Here is a 17,935-nt window from a genome sequence, read left to right as displayed (position 1 = left end):
CCCAGTCTTGTCTCTTTCCCACCTCTGGCTCCTTGTTCCAGTCCCATTCTCCTTGTCTACCCATTCCTAGTCTCCATGACTTAGGCTACACCTCCCAGTCCCCATCTTCTTGCCCAGCCAGTTTCCCCTCTCTGGGCTTGTTGTCTGAGTCCCAATCTCCCACCCAACTCCTAGTCTCACCCTCTCTACACCTGGCCCCAATCTCCTTGCCCAGCCATACCCAATTCTTTCTACTCCCTACTGAACTCCTTGTCCCCAGTCTTCCTGCCCACCCAGGCCCAGTTCCCACTTCCCATTCAATCTGCCTCTCCCCCCACCCCACTTTGTCTCCCAGTCCCAATCTCCTTTCCCAGTTTCCTCACCCAATTTCAATCTCCCCCCACCTGTTCCCTGGCTCAATCTCCTTGCCCAGCTAGTCCCAGTTTGCCCTCCATAGCCTTGCATTTTATCAAATCTCTCTCTCCTTCCCCCACCCCATTCCTTCACTGGTTCCCTGTCCTAGTCTCCTTCCTCAACCGATCTGAGTTTGCCCGTCTTTGTCCCCAGTCTTAGTCTTGTCCAACCAGTCTTAGTCTCCCCCTCCAATGTCATCAGTTTCTCCTCTGCCGTACAGTTTCACTCAACTCCTTGTCCCATCTCATTCATATCAGATAGCTTCCTCCTCCATATTGCCTGGGCACCTAGGTAGGGAGTCATTGAGAGCACAGGAAAGACAGGATCCCTACTGTGAATCTTGTGCTTGGCTTCACCCTGACCTGGAACAGCTGGGAGGAGCCCTTCCGAGCCCTCGGTTGGAATTGTGCTCAGTTGCTCTGAAAATATATATATATAGAGAGAGATACCTATCTCATAGAACTGGAAGGGATCTTGAAAGGTCATCAAGTCCAGTCCCCTGCCTTCACTAGCAGGACCAAGTACTGTCCCTGACAGTGTGTGTGTGTGTGTGTGCACGCGCGCCCCAGATTCCCTAAATGATCCCCTTAAGGATTGAACTCACAACTCTGGGTTTAGCAGGCCAATGCTCAAACCACTGAGCTATCCCTCTCCCCCAACTTGACTCAGTGGGAATGGTACTTGCACAGTCTGGTCAGCACTAGGAGCTGTGAGCAGATTGATCATGCTCTACGAGGACAGACTCTTCAGAGATTTTAGCTGCTTCTCAAGCAAGTCTCTACTAAGCATGTGCAACTGTGATTTTTCAAAGGCTTATAACTTGGCCAGATTTGTGTGGGTTTTCACATGAATGGCAAAGGACACATCCCCGACACAAAGGCCTGCCAAATTGCAAGTCCTACCACCATGCTTGGGAGCACTACAACATTTCAAAGAAAAGGCCTCAAGAATTTTTGTAACACAGGAAAAAGTAAAAATTTTTTTTTCATTAGCCTTATTCTCAGAACTAGCTGGACCATTTTGACTGAAACTTTAAAAAAAAAAAAAATCAGCCTGAAGCAAATACTTGGCATGGAAAATTTCAGCCCAACTTGCTAAAGTTTGGTACAGTTATAAGTAACTAAAAATAGGACCTTATACTGGAACATATCTGGCAACTTTAATAATAGATGGTGATACCAGCCCAGCCAATAATGCCCAATTTAAATTCTATTGGTGTCCGTGCTCCATTCCTACAAATATCAAAACTTCTGTGTTCCAAATAAGGATACTGGCAGCAAAATGCATCACAACACAACTATTGATGTTGGGTTTTTTTGGCAATCTACTAATCCTGAAATATTACCAGATTTGGGATAGAAAAAGAGGTAATATTTCTTTTGAAGGGTCGTATGTTTCCTATGACCGTTCTTATGTTCCTAAATTATCTACTTTAAAGACCACTCAGGTTTGTGAAAGAAATGTATGATCTTAAGTGAAATTTCTATCTTATGGTTTTACGGCCTCAATTTTGTTTCTTTGAAAACTCTGCCGGAGTGAATATGGAGAAAAATAAGTTTTAAAAAAATCTGATGAAGCTACAGCTATTTTCGGTAGTCAATTAATCTGTCAAGATAATACTGAGTCAGGTATTGAAGCCAAGCAATTTAGCTCATTGGTGCCCCCATTTGATTGATTTTTTAATCCATTTGAAATACTATTATTATTGGTATTAATATTTCTTGCCAGAAAGCAGTACTTAGAATGAATAACTATTTAAATTTAACAGTGACTTTACATGGCTATTGTCAAGGATTATTTAATCTCTTTAATGTAAACATAGAAATTGTTTATTTCTAGGGTTTTATGGTTTCTTTGGTTTTGGTTTATATATATATAAATCAGATAAAGCATATATATTTATATATATATATATATATGCTTTATCTGATTTATAAATATATAAACCAAAACCAAAGAAGGAGAACAAGTATATATATATATATGCTTGTTCTCCTTTTACCCTCCTCCTCCTCCTCCCCTTCTTTCTAAAGAAGCTGGGACTGGATGACACGATGGATCATCACTTGACAATTGCCCTGTTCTGTTCATTCCCTCTGAAGCATCAGGCACTGACCACTGTCAGAAGACAGGATACTGGGCTAGATGCACCATTGGTCTGATCCAGTATGACCGTTCTTATGTTCCTAAATTATCTACTTTAAAGACCAAGATTTTTGAGACCTTTCATATTTTGTTCACAATGTTTTGTTGTCTATGCCATTGTTAATTAATCTTACCTGAAATGTGACCCTGGATTTCAATATTCCTTATTGGGAGATTTATCATATCATATATACATATATGATTTATTTAATAAGTTATGCTTATTTTGGTATGTATCCCACACTTACGTAAATTGTTGTAGGTCCATTGACTTCAATAGAGCTGCAACAATTTATACCAACAAGGACTTTCTCTCTCTGACTGCTAACTCATAAACAGAAAGCTCTGAACTTCTCAGAGTGAAGTATTAAAGCAAGAGATCAGTTCTCATCTATGGAAGCAGGATGTGAAAGATTCCCTGGGTAGTTGCTTCTGAAACAGTGAAAGTAATTTGGAGAATTTTGGCATCGTTACACAGCAGTGCCATGGGAGTGTTGATAGTTATGGCCTAGCGTGCTAGCATCTGGCTTGGATTCAAGATGGAATGACATAAGCAGGGAATAATGGGTGTCTGTTTTGTCTCTGTGGGATGGTGTGGGGATCATGCACTGATAATGTTCCATTAAGAGATCTATGTCATAGGAGAGCCCTGCCAAGCAGACACAGCCTTAGCAGGGCGTCAGAGAGACGAACCCATTTTAAATAGCTTCTCTAGGTTTTTGCATAATTAAAACAGAAATTTAAAGAGAGAATATTTGGTTCTGACAGCTGAAATTATTGCAAGAATGGCTCATTAATAAATAACACCTAATTAGCCAGAAATTATTCAATGATTAAGCCTTAATTTTCCGTGCTTCTCATGTAGGTATTTAAATTACTCTTTATTATTTCTTCCCTTTCAGACTATTTTAGAATGTGTTCAGAATTATCCCAGCAGGTTCCTAGAGGAGTAAAAGACAGCTTTGTGTCATCAAATCATCCCCAATTATGCCATCAGCAAGAGCAAATACATCAACAAGTGCTCCATCAATCCAGCGTTCTCTGGAAATTGATTTACAGCTACCTACTTATTCAAAGAGATGAGTCTAGTGAGGCCTTTGCAAATTAGGGGCACACTATTGTTCCCTGCAAGACAAGATTTGGAAGTTCTTAATGATCATTCACATTTTCAAAATAAAAATGTGGGGAGGAAGTTTGCTGTACATTGTATAGGTCTTAGCCTCCCTCATTAACTCCTGCTCCCGGTCAGCCATCTGCCAGGCCCCACATCTGCTTTAGTCACTCTCTAATATGATGCGTGGGGGAAGTAGATAGGAAACAATATAGTGTACATTTGAATAGAAGAAAAATATTGTCTCTGGCGTTCTCAATGAAACATGAAAGCCACGTAAAACTGGAGGTAGTTTCATCATGCTCAATTTCACTGACCAAGAATCACAATAATATGGAAGTTGTAGGATTTTGGTTTATTGCATGGCATCAAGTATGCCCCAGAGTAACTGCCCTGGTATCAAAGATGTTATCCCAGTAAAAAACCAATTTAATTAGGTGGTGAATCAGGCCCACTGCCTCTGGGCAATCACAACACACAGTAATCTTTAATTAAGTACAATCAGCACATATCAAAAAAGTTCAAAGGCTGTTAGAAGAGTCTGTTATCTGGACATCAGGCAGCAAGAGCAGAACTGGAACTCTGTAGGACCTACAGATGGAAGTTAGGAAGCTGCCCTTATACCAGGAGCGGGCAAACTTTTTGGCCTGAGGGCCGCATTGGGTTTCGTAAATTGTATGTAGGGCCGGTTGGGGAGGTGTCGTGGCCTGGCCTCCACCTCCTATCTGCCCCCCCTCAGGACTCCTGCCCCATCCAACCCCCCCTTTTCCCTGACAGCCCCCCCGGGACCCCTGACCAGCCCCGGACCCCTGCCGCCCCATCCAACCCCTTCTTTCATTCCTGATGGCCTCCCCGGGACCTCTGCCCCATCCAACCACCCTTTCTCCCTGTCCCTGACTGCCCCAGGAACCCCTGCCCCTGACTGCCCCCCGCTGCCCCATCCAACCCCCCCTCCTTCCTGACTGCCCCCCCCTCAGGACCCCTGCCCCCATTCAACCTCCTGTTCCCCCCACGACCACCCTGACCCCTATCCACACCCCCACCCCCTGACCACCCCCGGAATTCCCCTGCCCTCTATCCAACCCCTCTGCTCCGTGCCCCCTTATCGCACTGCCTGGAGCACCGGTGGCTGGCGGCGCTACAGCCACGCCGCCCGGCTGGAGCCGGGCCACGCTGCCGCTGCTGCCGTCACGCAGCACAGAGACCGGGTCAGGCCGGGCTCTGCAGCTGCGCTGCCTCAGGAGCTCACAGCCCCGCCGCCCAGAGCATTGTGCCGGCGGAGAAGCGAGCGAGCTGAGGCTGCGGCGGAGGAAGGACAGCAGGGGAGGGGCCGGGGGCTAGCCTGATGTGGCCCACGGGCCATAGTTTGCCCGCCTCTGCCTTATACCCACAATTCTTAAACTTATACACAGTTCCTTAAGTATCTAAGTATCTAACATGCCAATACAACATGCACCTGAACTTGACATTACTGACCCATTTTCTAGCAGGTTCCACCATTTTGGAACCTGCTAGTAGATAAAATATTATGGGACATACATAATATGCCACAGCCAGCCAGTCATTTTGGCACCACAGATTATAGTTATACAATGACAGTAACCTCCGCTGTCCCACTGCACTTGAAAACATAGCCAAGCGGGGAGTTATGTGAGATATGGTGATGGTGGAAAAGGAAACAATTCTTATCACATAGTGGTCAGTCAAGGCACTTGACCTGGCACTCCTTCCTGGGAGGGAACTGCTGGCACAGTGCTCTCTATGGAGCCCGCTGGTCAAGAATTTTTTTTTTCCGTCCTTTTTCTGACCAATCCTGGATCTCTTAATGTTCCAGACATCTTTCCACATGAGCATTTGGGGAGTGGCTGGACTGAGGGATGGAGAGAGTCTATAGAGGGATTTTTACAATGACTTACCTCTAATTCTGAAATCTGCTCTGACCCCTTTATGCCACTCTTGCACTGTAACGGTGCTGGAAATTGCCTGGCAATTCTCCCAGTGCAAGGCAATTTTCTGGCAGCATAAGGCTAGAAAGATGGATCTACACAAGGCTAGCTTTTAGCCCCTGGTGCAGGGACATGCAAAAGACAGGAGGGGGCAGGTTGGTGGACGAAAAGGGTGTGGCCAGAATCTACTGCCCTTCAGTGATCCTTGGAGATCATTGCAACTCCTGGGATTGTTCCAGTTTACACCAAGAGCCAAACAGGACCTTGCAGCCTGAAGCTGCAAAAGGTGGCAAAAAGGCACATTTGCTCTCTCCCCCTGCCTCCCCTTCCAGGCTCTGCCTACTGAGAGGTGCAGCTCAGAATCAGAATCACTGTATTTATTAGTAGGTAATTATCAAAATGTGAAGACCAGTCCCTTACATAGGCCCATGCTACTGTGATATGGAACTTCTGTAAAGCATGGCGAGGGCACATAATGGAAATATACACGAGTAACTGGAATAATTTTAGGACTGGGAGAAGTGGGGAAGCCTGGTTGAAACTGAACAGCCAATTGAGAAATACCACTTTCACCTCAGCAGTGCACAACTTAGACAGCTCTATTTCAAACAGGAATTAATTCAGGGAAATTCTATGACCTCTGCTATACAGGAGGTCAGAATAGATAACCACAGTGATCCCTTGTGGTCCTAGAATCTATGACATACATTGCCATGGGCATGCAGAGCCAGAGGGGTGTACAATAAGCCCCTCCTCTTGGGTGACTGCACAAAGGCATTTCATTATAGCAAACCTTGTTCTCCTTGCACTCTGCAGAGCACATGACATGTCCATTGGTGCATCCCCATGGGGAACAAGCTGTCAAAAAAGAGGTGAGGATGAAGTGAGGACATGGCACCAGACAAAGCAGAGCAGAAGGGGAACAATCCACTCCATTTTAAATAGAGTAATCTATTAGACTACATGTGTGCGCAAGTGCCCATCCACATGAGTGAGGATTTCACCCTCCGTAAGGACATAAAAGTAAAAGGGAATCAAATCCAAGTGAAGCTACTAACCCTGAACCGATGTGATATAAAACTCTGAGTAAGTAATAGCAAAGGTGTTATTCAGAACAAAGCTTCATTAATATAAAAGTAATTTCAAGTGCATCAGATGTCCTGTAGGTAACCCACACTTTGACAGTCAGTGGGACCCCGATCCCATGAGGACTACATTGTGCCTGATAGGCACTGGCCTGAATGGAATCTGGTACAGAGAGAAACAATAAGAACTGATGTTGCTCAGCATCTCTGAAAATACAACCACATATTTAGCTACCTAGCTTCAGACGCACCTGAGTTTGAAACTTTTGGCCTTGTCACGTGCTACTCTCGTTTAGACATCTACTATAAGTAAATAGTTACCCACTCTACACTAGCAATTTATTGAAGACCAACTGATGGACCTGTATTTATGCTAAATAGCACCTTATTCTGCAATAGTAGAACCAGGATCAATGGGATATTCTTGGAGGAAAAGGCTACTCAGCATGAATAAATTCAGTAAAATCCAGTAGTAAACAGTGACCCACTATACACATATGACATTGACAATGACAAGGACTCGCACGTTTCATGGAGTAAGCTCATCAACTAAGGTCAGGAAGGAATTTCCCCCTATGATACAGTAGCGCACAATGGGATAGATGTGTAGATCTCAAATTTTCTCAGAAATATTTAGTCTAGACCATTTTTGGATACAAGGTACTGCATAAGACGGACCATTGGTCTCATCCAATGTAGCTACTATATAGATCTGATCCAGCTCCAGTTTAAATTAATAGCTAAACTCCCATAGATTTCAGCTGTGCTGGACTGAGTGCTATGTTCCTATTTATGGCATTTTTTTTTAATTCAGCACAAACTAAAAACTGGTTAGAGCAGCTATACATGAAAGCCTCAGTTACTAACGACAGCAGTGCAATTCTTGAAGTAGAATCAGAATTAGGACCTAACTCAGTGACTGACTAGGGCAACAACTGACCACTTTCGGGGTAGAACCATACTACAATAGAAACACAGGGAAGCCAGCTAAGGCACAGGGGGAGCAGCCACGGGGGGTGGGGGTGGGGAATGTATTTTGGCAAAATATTTTAGTTTCACCAAAAACAGAAGTGTCAGTTTCACTCACTTTCTAAGCCTCCAATTGCAAAGTCTACAGGAAATTGACAAAAGGGACCATACACCTCTACCCCAATATGACGCTGTCCTCGGGAGCCAAAATATCTTACCATGTTATAGGTGAAACCGCGTTATATCGAACTTGCTTTGATCCGCCGGAGTGTGCAGCCCCTCCTCCCCCCCCCGGAGCGCTGCTTTACCGCGTTATATCCGAATTCGTGTTATATCGGGTCGCGTTATATAGGGGTAGAGATGTATTTCTTTCTCATTACAAAAATGCCACCTTACAAACTTCAGGGAGATTGCACAGATGTAAAAAAGGGCATAATTTTGTCCAATATATCTTCAGATACCCAGTCAGGAGGTTAAATTCAAGACTTAGTACTATTTAATTTTTATTTATTTGTCACACTGTCAAACTATGTTGAAGGGTACATTTTTTGCTGTTCACTCTAGTATAAAACTTTAAGAAAACAGAAATTATTTTATATTGCCAGTACCTAACATATTTGCCACCTAACCAGGTATATTAAATAAACTATATATTTTTCCTGTACATAAAAATGTTCCATTATAATAAAAATAGACCATTGGGTATGAATGAAGTCCTCTAAAGCAGCAACAAATATTATTAAACAATAATAATGTTTACTATTATTATGAATCCATGTAGTCCCCATAATATCTAAGGATAGTACTCTGCTCACACTAAACCTAAGTAGATGGAAGTTCACATTCAGCAGCCATGGAACTTCCATCATATAAATACTCAACACATTATTTTTCTCTTCTATAAACATAAATATTGGATTTGACAGAAATTAGTTTGGGGCTGAGAGGGCTGCTATGCTGGGTGGAGTTGCAGTTAAACTCCTTAGTCTAACTGTGCTGAGATCTCCTGGTTAGGATAACACATCTGCTATTCAATGTTCTAAAACATGAGCTCATGTGGAGATTAATTAAAATAGGTTTTAAGGTTAATTAGATAATAAGGACATTAAAGTTACTGATAATGTGATGCTGTTATCATTCTATATTTCTATACAAGAAAAGGAGTGTAAAAGACGGGTACAGCTAAGGATCACTGTGAACTGAACATGTTGGCTTAGGAAGAGACTATTTGAGCTGCAGCTTGGAATGCCATTCTGAATGCTTTTTATGAAGAGTACAGAACTGAGCATATCTGACCTTTACCTTGCATCACCTCATTAGAAAGAAGTAAAGTATGTGCTGGATGTTTCAGTGTTTTTCTTCACTGTGAATGGAATATGGCTTATTTTATGGGAAATGCTTTATTTTACTATTCACAGATATAATTCAAGTTACTTAATAACTACAATTCACTGGGTTGTACTTGAGGTGGTAAATAGATTTAGCAGGACTAAAAGTAATTGCCACACAACCAGTTGTGAGGGATAGAGTACAGAACGAATCCCTTTTTAGACACCCTTTAATAAGACAATAGTCAACCTTAAAGAGATGTAGAATAACTTCATGAATAAGAGTCACAGAGAAGCTCTAAGTGTATAGCTACCTGACTCCCTGCCCCATGTGTTTACACTGTGATGCTGCATCAACATGACTGTATCATGATATTTTGAGACAATGCCATGAGGCAAACATGGCATAGTAACATCATGCCACATTCTGGGGATTTTCAAAAATTCTTCTTGATGCAGCCTCCCTCTCCTCTGCCCCCACCCCTAACCCTTCCAACTTCCTGGCTGTTGGAAGGTCAAAACAAATTTACCTCAACAACCCTGGTTCCTTTATAGGGCAACCCTGCTCTACCTCAGGGGTGTGTCAAACAACGTGGGGAGAGCTTCTGTGAAGGATGCTTGGCTTGAAGAGGAGCAGGCAAAGCAAAAGGCGCTGCAATCATCCTTGCAAATGCCAGGAGAGCCACTAGTGAGATTTTGAAGAACCCCATGAAGCTATCTTAACCCTCATCAGGGTCTCTGAAAGGATGATCAAGTTTTGCTAACCTTTTTGTCAATCTGATCGCAGTTCCAGACCAATGCCCTCACTTGGATTTGCTTTCCCTGACAGGACCTGGGTCAATGTAATATTTTCCTGTCTTCTAATGGGAACAGGCTCTCTTTCCAGCTAGCCTTCTCCCCTATCTTCATTTTTTTTGGAGCGGGGGAGGGAGCCACAGGGAAAGGAGGGAAATAACAAAACAGACCCTCTCCCCATTTCTCCAAAATCCTATGATCTTTGCAGGGAAGTGAACAACCTGCCCCTTCTCTTTCCCTAGTATGAGGCAGGGCAACCTGCACATATTCCTCCAATTCTGCTGCTGCCCCATCACTGCCAGTTGCCTCCTTCTGGGGCAGCTCAGCCCCAGAAGGAGAGCACCTGTGTCAGGAAGATTCCTCAGAGCAAATAACGAAACAACAGGGACAATGCATAAAACACTAACTGATAAATCTAGGTCCAAAATGGATGTGTAACCTCTTGAGCAAATAAGTTGTTACACAAGGCTTGACTGAATTCATATCCCCGGATATTCAAACTTTGACTGTTCCCATAAAAACTTCAGCAAATTTTGTTTCTTTTAAAGTGTATGTGTTCTCTCTCGGAGATTATGTCCACTCTGAAATAGTGCCACTTCTATTGTACACTTGGCACCATGATTCTAGAAAAAAAATATCAGTTAAATAAGATTAGGACAGTTGAACTGACTTAATATCATGGGACCAACTCAGTTCTCAGTCATCAACAATGGTTCTCACTTCATTTTGCTATGTGTTTGAAGAAATGTGTGTGTGTGTCAGAGGGGAGATAAAGCAAAAAGCAAAAAAAAATGATAGATCAGATGAGAGATTTCATACATTAAAAGCAATGAAGGTTTTCAATGCAGTTTCAGTTCTTGTTAAAATTAAGTATCCTGGAGTTATTGTTTGTGGAAAAACATATTAAGATATTACTCCATTCTCCTGCACCTTTCTTGGCACGAAGGGATTATGATATATTTTAGCATTTTCTATACTTTCCCATTGACTTCACTTTTAAATTACCCTTAATTTTAATTCATGCAATTGCAGAAAGAAAAGTTAAAAGCTCTAATAGTACAGCCATTAGTTCTCATGCTTTATTTAAAAATTCTATTTGCACACTTTTGCCATTTTGCTGCCTTTTAAAAATACAAAACAAACTTTAGTGCATAAAAAGCATAACTTCTCAGAAAAACAAAGACTAGTAGAACAGACTTCAACGATGTATGAAAGTACCTGTATAAAAATCCCCTTGCGCAAACATGTCAATCACATAGCGACAGAACGCATATTGATCTAACAGAGCAGAAAGGAAAAAGAGCAATGAGGGAACCAGGTTTAAAGGCCTTTTTTTCCATGCAGCAGTGAAGATAAAGCTTAGCAGTGACAAAACACATTTTTGGCTATTTTTGTGATGTTTTCTCTTGGTATATTTTTCCAGCCTTAAAGTAATTCTCTCTCTCTCTCTCTCTCTCTCACACACACACACACACACACACTGTTCAGTTAAAGTTCAGGGTCTTATTTCAGGCCACCATGTCATAGACTTCAGAGTTAGAGCTGGAACTCTGTCTTTAACTCCTCATTCTGTGTTCAGGTATTGAAGTACAGTTAGGGGTGATATTCACCTGCATAAAGTTTGCGTATGAAGGTTCTAAGTGGGGGAGGTTAGGGAAGTGGAATTCATCACTAACCCAGCACCAGCTGAACATCTCCCCATGCTGCTATTCCTGCCTTTGAACTGGAACAGCAGTCATAACCCTTCAGTGCTAGTTGCATGCGGTACTGAGGCCAAATGGATTTGTATGAACCTGGAATTGTGGGTCCTTTGCTGGCCTACCACTAAGTCATTCCCAGCCCACCCACAACGTGACCTACACTGAGTACATGCAGGGAGCAGTTCTGCAGAGTGCAAGATGTGAACTGGCACTCCTGCTTAGCCTTCTGACCCCCCAACATAACCCCTATGCAGGACATAAGCAATAAAGAGTGACTTGCATATGCCCGCTTCACTAGGGGTGAACTTCACCCAAAATTCATAAAATCACCCACTGTTCGGCAACATACAGCCAGGTGAACGAGGATCAAGTTTCAACTTTAGGGCCCAATCCTGAAAACACTACCAAGTGTTATGCTTGTGAACCAGAGTTGTGCTTATGAACCAGAGTTGTTCCATTAAAGTCAATGAGACTACTCACAGTAAAAAGGTAATGGCAGGACCACACTCTTAGTTCTGAATTTCCTCACTTCAGTGGATTTAAGACAGAACCTTTATATCAGGTCAATTTCAATTTCTGAACATGGCTTAGTGAGTCATTTAAATTTTTTAGTCACTGGTTACTTTTAAACAGAAGAATCCAAAGTTCTCTCTCACAGACAGAAAAAGTGTATGAAAGTTCAATCCACCTATAAACTGAGGAGCTGATTTTGCCGATAGACCCAATGGCTTCCTTAAACCCCATAATATTCCATGCTAAATTTTCTCAGTCAATAACATTTTATAACAGAGTATTTTGTTAATATGATTTTAGGAACTTTTCAAAGTCCAATGAGAGAGAGAGTTTACTAAACAGGAATATAAACAGGGCCCTGCAATTCAGCAACTGTGGAAGTTGCCACAGAATCATGTTCCAGATGCTAAGATTTAATTTTTTGTAAATGACAGCTAAGAAGTTCAGGATACCTGGCATTAGGCTTCTCAGGGTATATCTCAGGGTGGTGAAGCACTGGAATGGGTTACCTAGGGAGGTGGTGGAATCTCCATCCTGAGAGGTTTTTAAGGCCCGACTTGACAAAGCCCTGTCTGGGATGATTTAATTGGTGTTGGTCCTGCTTTGACCAGGGGGTTGGACTAGATGACCTCCTGAGGTCTCTTCCAACCCTAATATTCTATAATTCTATGATCCACAAATTAAGGAGTGATTGCAGTGAAGATTGGCATACCCACGTTAGCCTTAAGCTAGCTGGTGTGGGTAATAGTGGTAGTAAGGCTGTGGTGGCATATGCTTAATGAGGGTTAGCTATCCTAGTATGAGTCCACCAGGGGCTCTGGGTACATACGTGTTTGCTGGCCTGTGCCAGGTTCCATGCCACTGTTTCTTCACTGATACTGTCTTGTTACCTGTGCTTGCTAGATTAAATGTATCATACCTTCATTTGTGGTGTAGATGTACGTTAAGTCTAAAAAGTGACCAAGAAATGCTGAGCACCAATTCATTTCAACTTTAGGCACCCATTGTGAAAAACCTTGGTCAAAGTTTCTAACATTTTCAGTTGTGAAGAAAATCGTTCAGTTGTGGACTGAGTGCAAACCAATTGTAGGGATGTTTGCGTAAGTATGCAGTTAGCTAGAAACAATATCTCTAATGGAAAGGTAAACTGCCCCATTCATCTCAAAGATATGTTAATTTTGAAAGCTAATGATGACCATTTAAATGTCAACATTGTTTAACCATTGATCATTTTAGGACTAACATCCAGTTAGCGTACTTCTCCAATAATCCCAAAAACTGCCTCCAAACCTTCCTAGCCTAGGAGACAAAACAAAACAAAAAAAGCCCATTTATCCCCTACTCACCTACCAAAGCGAGCAGCTTTGACAACTTCTGTGATGTAATTATGTGTTTTCCAAAAAAAAATAAAGATTATGCAGGCTATTGAAAATTAAAAATGTAGAACCAACATAAATTCAATTAGAAAATTACATAACAGAAATTATACAGTGCTGATTGTATTGTTCATATTCATACTTAATTCCCCAAAATCTCAATATTTAATTTATCTGAAGCTGCTGCAGGATTTCCCTACACTGCCCTGGAGTACTGCAGAATCCCAGTCCCTTCCTGTAGAATTCAGGTCAAGCTTCCCATGGAGTACAAAGATCCTTGACTATAAACAGTTCTTGTGAAGCCTTTACAGTCTATTGTATCACTCTGTAAAGGACCGCAAAAAATAAACGTTTATCTGATAAATCCAAAAGTGGCTAGAAAAACTGTTTTCTTAAAAAAATTCTAAATATGAATTTATAAAGCTATAGTTTTGATTGAAAATCCATTCAGATTGGGTACAGTCTATCAGTCAACAAACACTTAGGGACTTTAAGGTATTTGGCACTAAAATGAAAATATTCTCTGAAACAAGAAAAGGACACGTATAAGAAAAATGAATCCTCTCAAAGGGCCCATCCAAAGCCCACTGAAGGCAATGGACGGGCTCCCATTGACTTCAATGGGTTTGAGATCAGGGCTTAAAGGCATTAGTCCATTATTGACTAGAAGCCTGAAACATTTCATGTATATGAAAGACCATTTTTTAATCTTAGGAATGCAAAAACAGATCTGAACTAGTTTCTTTCCCATTTATGTTACTGTAATTTTAAAACAGTCAAAAAAAATTAATTATTCCTGTGTAGAGATATTTGATGCTAAATTTCAGCCCTTGGAATTTTTTCTGAGTTACTTAAGCCCTGAAAATAATGCTTTGTAATGGAAATGCAGTCCTGATATTGAATTGCCATAGCACAAATAACACTACTGTTGTATACGAAAGAGTAAGATGATCATGTTCCCATTTATGTCAATGGGAAATTTTTGTCAATGATATCAATGCAAGAAACATGCCCTCAGGATTTCAAATAAAGATGCAATTTTCCAGTTCATTCTTGATACTTCAGAGCTAAAGATTCATTTTAAGTGAAGGTTTCCTTTTGAAAGAAGAATTTACTTCAGGGTTTCCACCTTGTAACAACATCGCACTGGAGGTGAATTGATTTGGAAACATCTGATATTCACCAGTGTTCTTAGAGATGCTTCAGTCACTTTGAATCTGAACCATTTTCTCAGAGCCTGATCCTGAAACAGTGTTGAGTGCATCCTGCAACGTGCCGAGCTGCTAACACAGTGAATAGGAGCTGAGGTGACTGACGCCTTGCAGGAAGGGCACAGCACCTTGGTGGATCAGCCCACTGGTCAAAACAATCAGAGTGCAGGAAGCTGCTTTAATCTCCTAATGTTCCATTATGCCTAAAAGGCTCCAGTGTTTCATGTGAAAACTAAATTTATCTGGAATGTAAACAAATGTAAAGAACACTAACTCAACAGATAATAAGTGTCAGGAAAGGAGCCATATTTTTCCTAGGCCTCCAAATCTTCTAATAATTATTTTCAGATGTCTAAAAATTTATATTTTAGGTAAAATGGCACAACCCTTCAGAGAGTGCATGATCATGGCCCAGAAATTATAGGTGGATCTGCTTGGGCAGATTCCTGCACCCAAGCAGTGTCCCACTGACTTCAAAGGGGATCTGCACAGGCACAAGGGTATGTCCACAGGTATCAGTTGTAGGCTCAAGCAATTTTGCCTCATGATGTACCTCTGCCTTTGGTTATATCATAATAAACCCCAGCCTGTAGCGTGGCTGGATTATAGCAGGCCAGATTCTGCCAACCTTATTCAAGCTGAGTTGTACCTTATTCCATAAGTAGTCCCAGTGTAATCAACGTACAGATCAATGTGAACAGAGAGTGGCAGAATCCCACCTCACTGTTGCAGAGATGCACCTGTACTGAATACCCACACGTTATGCATGTCCTCATTTTTGGATGTAATTCATTTGCTTCCTCTTATGAGAATGACATTTCTTTCACTTTCAATTGAAATCTGGAACCTAGTCATGTGTCAGGACTGCATCAAGTCATGTGAGGCATTGCCATGTCATTGTGTGATACAAAGCATGGCAGGGTCTCACGTAGCCTGATGTAATACAAATCATACATTCCATTCTATCAACCATCATTTTTGTTATTGTTAAGCAGAAAATATGCACAGTTAAAGAAGGAAAGTATACTTCCTGATAGGTCACTGGGTAACTCATATTTAACCAAATTAATGTCGCTATTAATTCAACATGTCACATTCTCTTTTTTTTTTAATTCATTAAAACTTAGAACTATCTGATGATATCAGTTAAAGGGCAATTTAAAATACTTTTATTAAAAATCCATCTGAAGTTAAAGATCTGAAAACCTTATTATTCAAATCTTCTGCTCCAAAATATTCAGTAATTGTGAACACTGGTCCTTGTTTTCTCAATGAAACATTCACATGCAAAATGAATCTTTTGCTGTGTCAGTAACAGTTGTCATGTTGGTGGCTTAGCTTAAGCATCTTTGTTTGTTTCATTTCCATTTAATGATCTGAGACCCAATGGGATTGGCAGATACTACTATTTTTTTTTCCATGTGTGGCGTTTGAGTTTGGTCTCTGCCAGCTTTAACTTCACTGTCTCTGTTTCTTTCCCACTACTCTTTTAGGATCTTCAGCTGTTTCCTCCTGGTTTTGTTTACCTTTCTTTTCTGATTTTGTTTCAGCCTTCACTGCTTTCTCCTCCTTCACTTTTGGTTTGGCCTTTATTAACCCAATGTCCTCTACTTTTGCTTCTGTCTGCTTGCCTTTTTCAGCTGTCTTTGATTCAGCTTTTCCATCTTTCACTTCCTTTTTAACTTTTTCTTCAACTTTGGTGCTCTTCGCTTTCTTCTCTTCTGCACGAAATAAAGAAATGTGTCAAAATCAGTCTTTCCTGAATAAATAACATCAAGCACTTTTAAATTCAAATTATCATAATGTATTATTTCTTTAGTGCTAACAATTTACGCAACAACAACAAGATGCAGGTAGTCCCTGCCCTGAACGGCTTACAATCTAATCAAGATGGACACAGAGAACAAGATAGAATGGGAAGCCCAAAGGAACAAAGGCATATAAATCACTCTAATCAAACGAGTGGATAAAATACTCAACAATTCTATTCCTTTTATAAAGTGTAGTAATGACATACAGTGCCTTTCATTATGAGGAGGGGAAGAATGTTCTTCCTGCCATAGCATAGAGCTGGGAGTCAAGTGACTCATTCCTGGTAATGCTGTGAGCTTGTTCTGTTAAAATGGGCAACTCACAACCAGTTTCTGCCTCAGCTGCCCTATATGTAACATTGGAGATTATGACAGTGCTCTGCCTTGCTGGTATATTACATGGCTTTGTTCATTAAGGTTTTTTAAGTTCTTTGAGATCATCAGATGCAAGACGCTACACAAGTGAAATGTTTTCACTGTATCTGGTAGCACTTAGAGCTGAGCAGGAAATGACTTTCCCATCTCATGAGAATTTTTGAGATATTGAAAATTTGTTACATTCTGAATTGGGACAAAAAGACAAAAATCTCAAAAAAAATTGCAGACTGAAAAGCTGAAAAAAATTTCAGCTAGGTTAATCGACACATTTCATTTTGATAATTTTAATATTCATTTTGACTGAATTTTTTCAACTTTTTAATTTTTTTTTACTATCAATTAGTTTACATTTCAATATGAAAAGTCAATTTTTCAAACTTTTTCCCCAAATCAACCCTTTCCCACAGAAAGTTTCATTTTTGATGAATCAGCATTTTCTGATTTAAAAAATTTCCATGGAAAATTTTCTGACCAAGTAATGAATTAAGCTTCACAACACCTGCCTGGTTGGGAATTAGAAAATTATTATACTTCTTTCAAATATGTGTAAAAGGGGGAACACACAATGATTAAAGACCCTATCAATCACCCATTAAAGTCAATGGAGAGATTCCCATTATTTTCAGTGGAGCCAGATCAGGATCTCCATGACTTGCCCATGGTCAGAGTAGCCAGTCAGTGACACAGTCAGAAATATAACGTAGCAGTCCCGACTGTTCGTTCACTGTACTTTCCACTGGGCACACTGGCTCTGATTCAGCCCTGCAAAACTGGAGTAATGTCATGGTGGATCAGGTCTACTGGATCCAAGCTTTGCAATCCACGCATATATGTAGCCAGTCATTAATAGGAAAGCATCTCTAAGAACTGCAATATGGTACAATTTCTAGTTTAGTTGCGTCACACTGGGTAACACCTACAATACATAAGCTGCAGTTTTCTACAACATCTTCTCTTAATAAAATCATTGTGATTATTAATAATATCTAGCCTGATCTGGTGAAGAACAGATTTTCAGAGTCCTTTTTTATTCTTACATGGCTCCCTCTAATTAAGAGCACCTGTAGTACACTTCTGCCAGTCCATAAGTAACCTTGCCAACCTATGATACCTTGAATCTGGAGAGTGAGCCCAAGTTTGGTAATAATGAATCATCCATGATTTTGTCTGGCAA

General features: G+C 41.0%; 1 protein-coding gene across 1 annotated transcript in view; it reads right to left on the bottom strand.

Moving 5' to 3' along the window:
* The window catches only part of TRDN (triadin), a 291,579-nt gene that overhangs the window by 170,587 nt on the left and 103,057 nt on the right, over positions 1-17,935 (bottom strand). The window contains exons 11-13 of the mRNA XM_029911016.1: positions 16,099-16,293; positions 13,336-13,407; positions 10,991-11,050 (exon numbers count right to left, since the gene is read on the bottom strand). Coding sequence (XP_029766876.1) covers positions 10,991-11,050; positions 13,336-13,407; positions 16,099-16,293 — 327 coding nt within the window. The remainder of the gene's footprint in view (positions 1-10,990; positions 11,051-13,335; positions 13,408-16,098; positions 16,294-17,935) is intronic.

This window comes from Terrapene carolina, unplaced genomic scaffold (assembly GCF_002925995.2).
Source record: "Terrapene carolina triunguis isolate 2854851 unplaced genomic scaffold, T_m_triunguis-2.0 Scaffold85, whole genome shotgun sequence".
Lineage (NCBI taxonomy): Eukaryota > Metazoa > Chordata > Testudines > Emydidae > Terrapene > Terrapene triunguis.
Note: the sequence above shows the minus strand (reverse complement) of the source record. Positions and strands in the feature narration are given on the sequence as shown.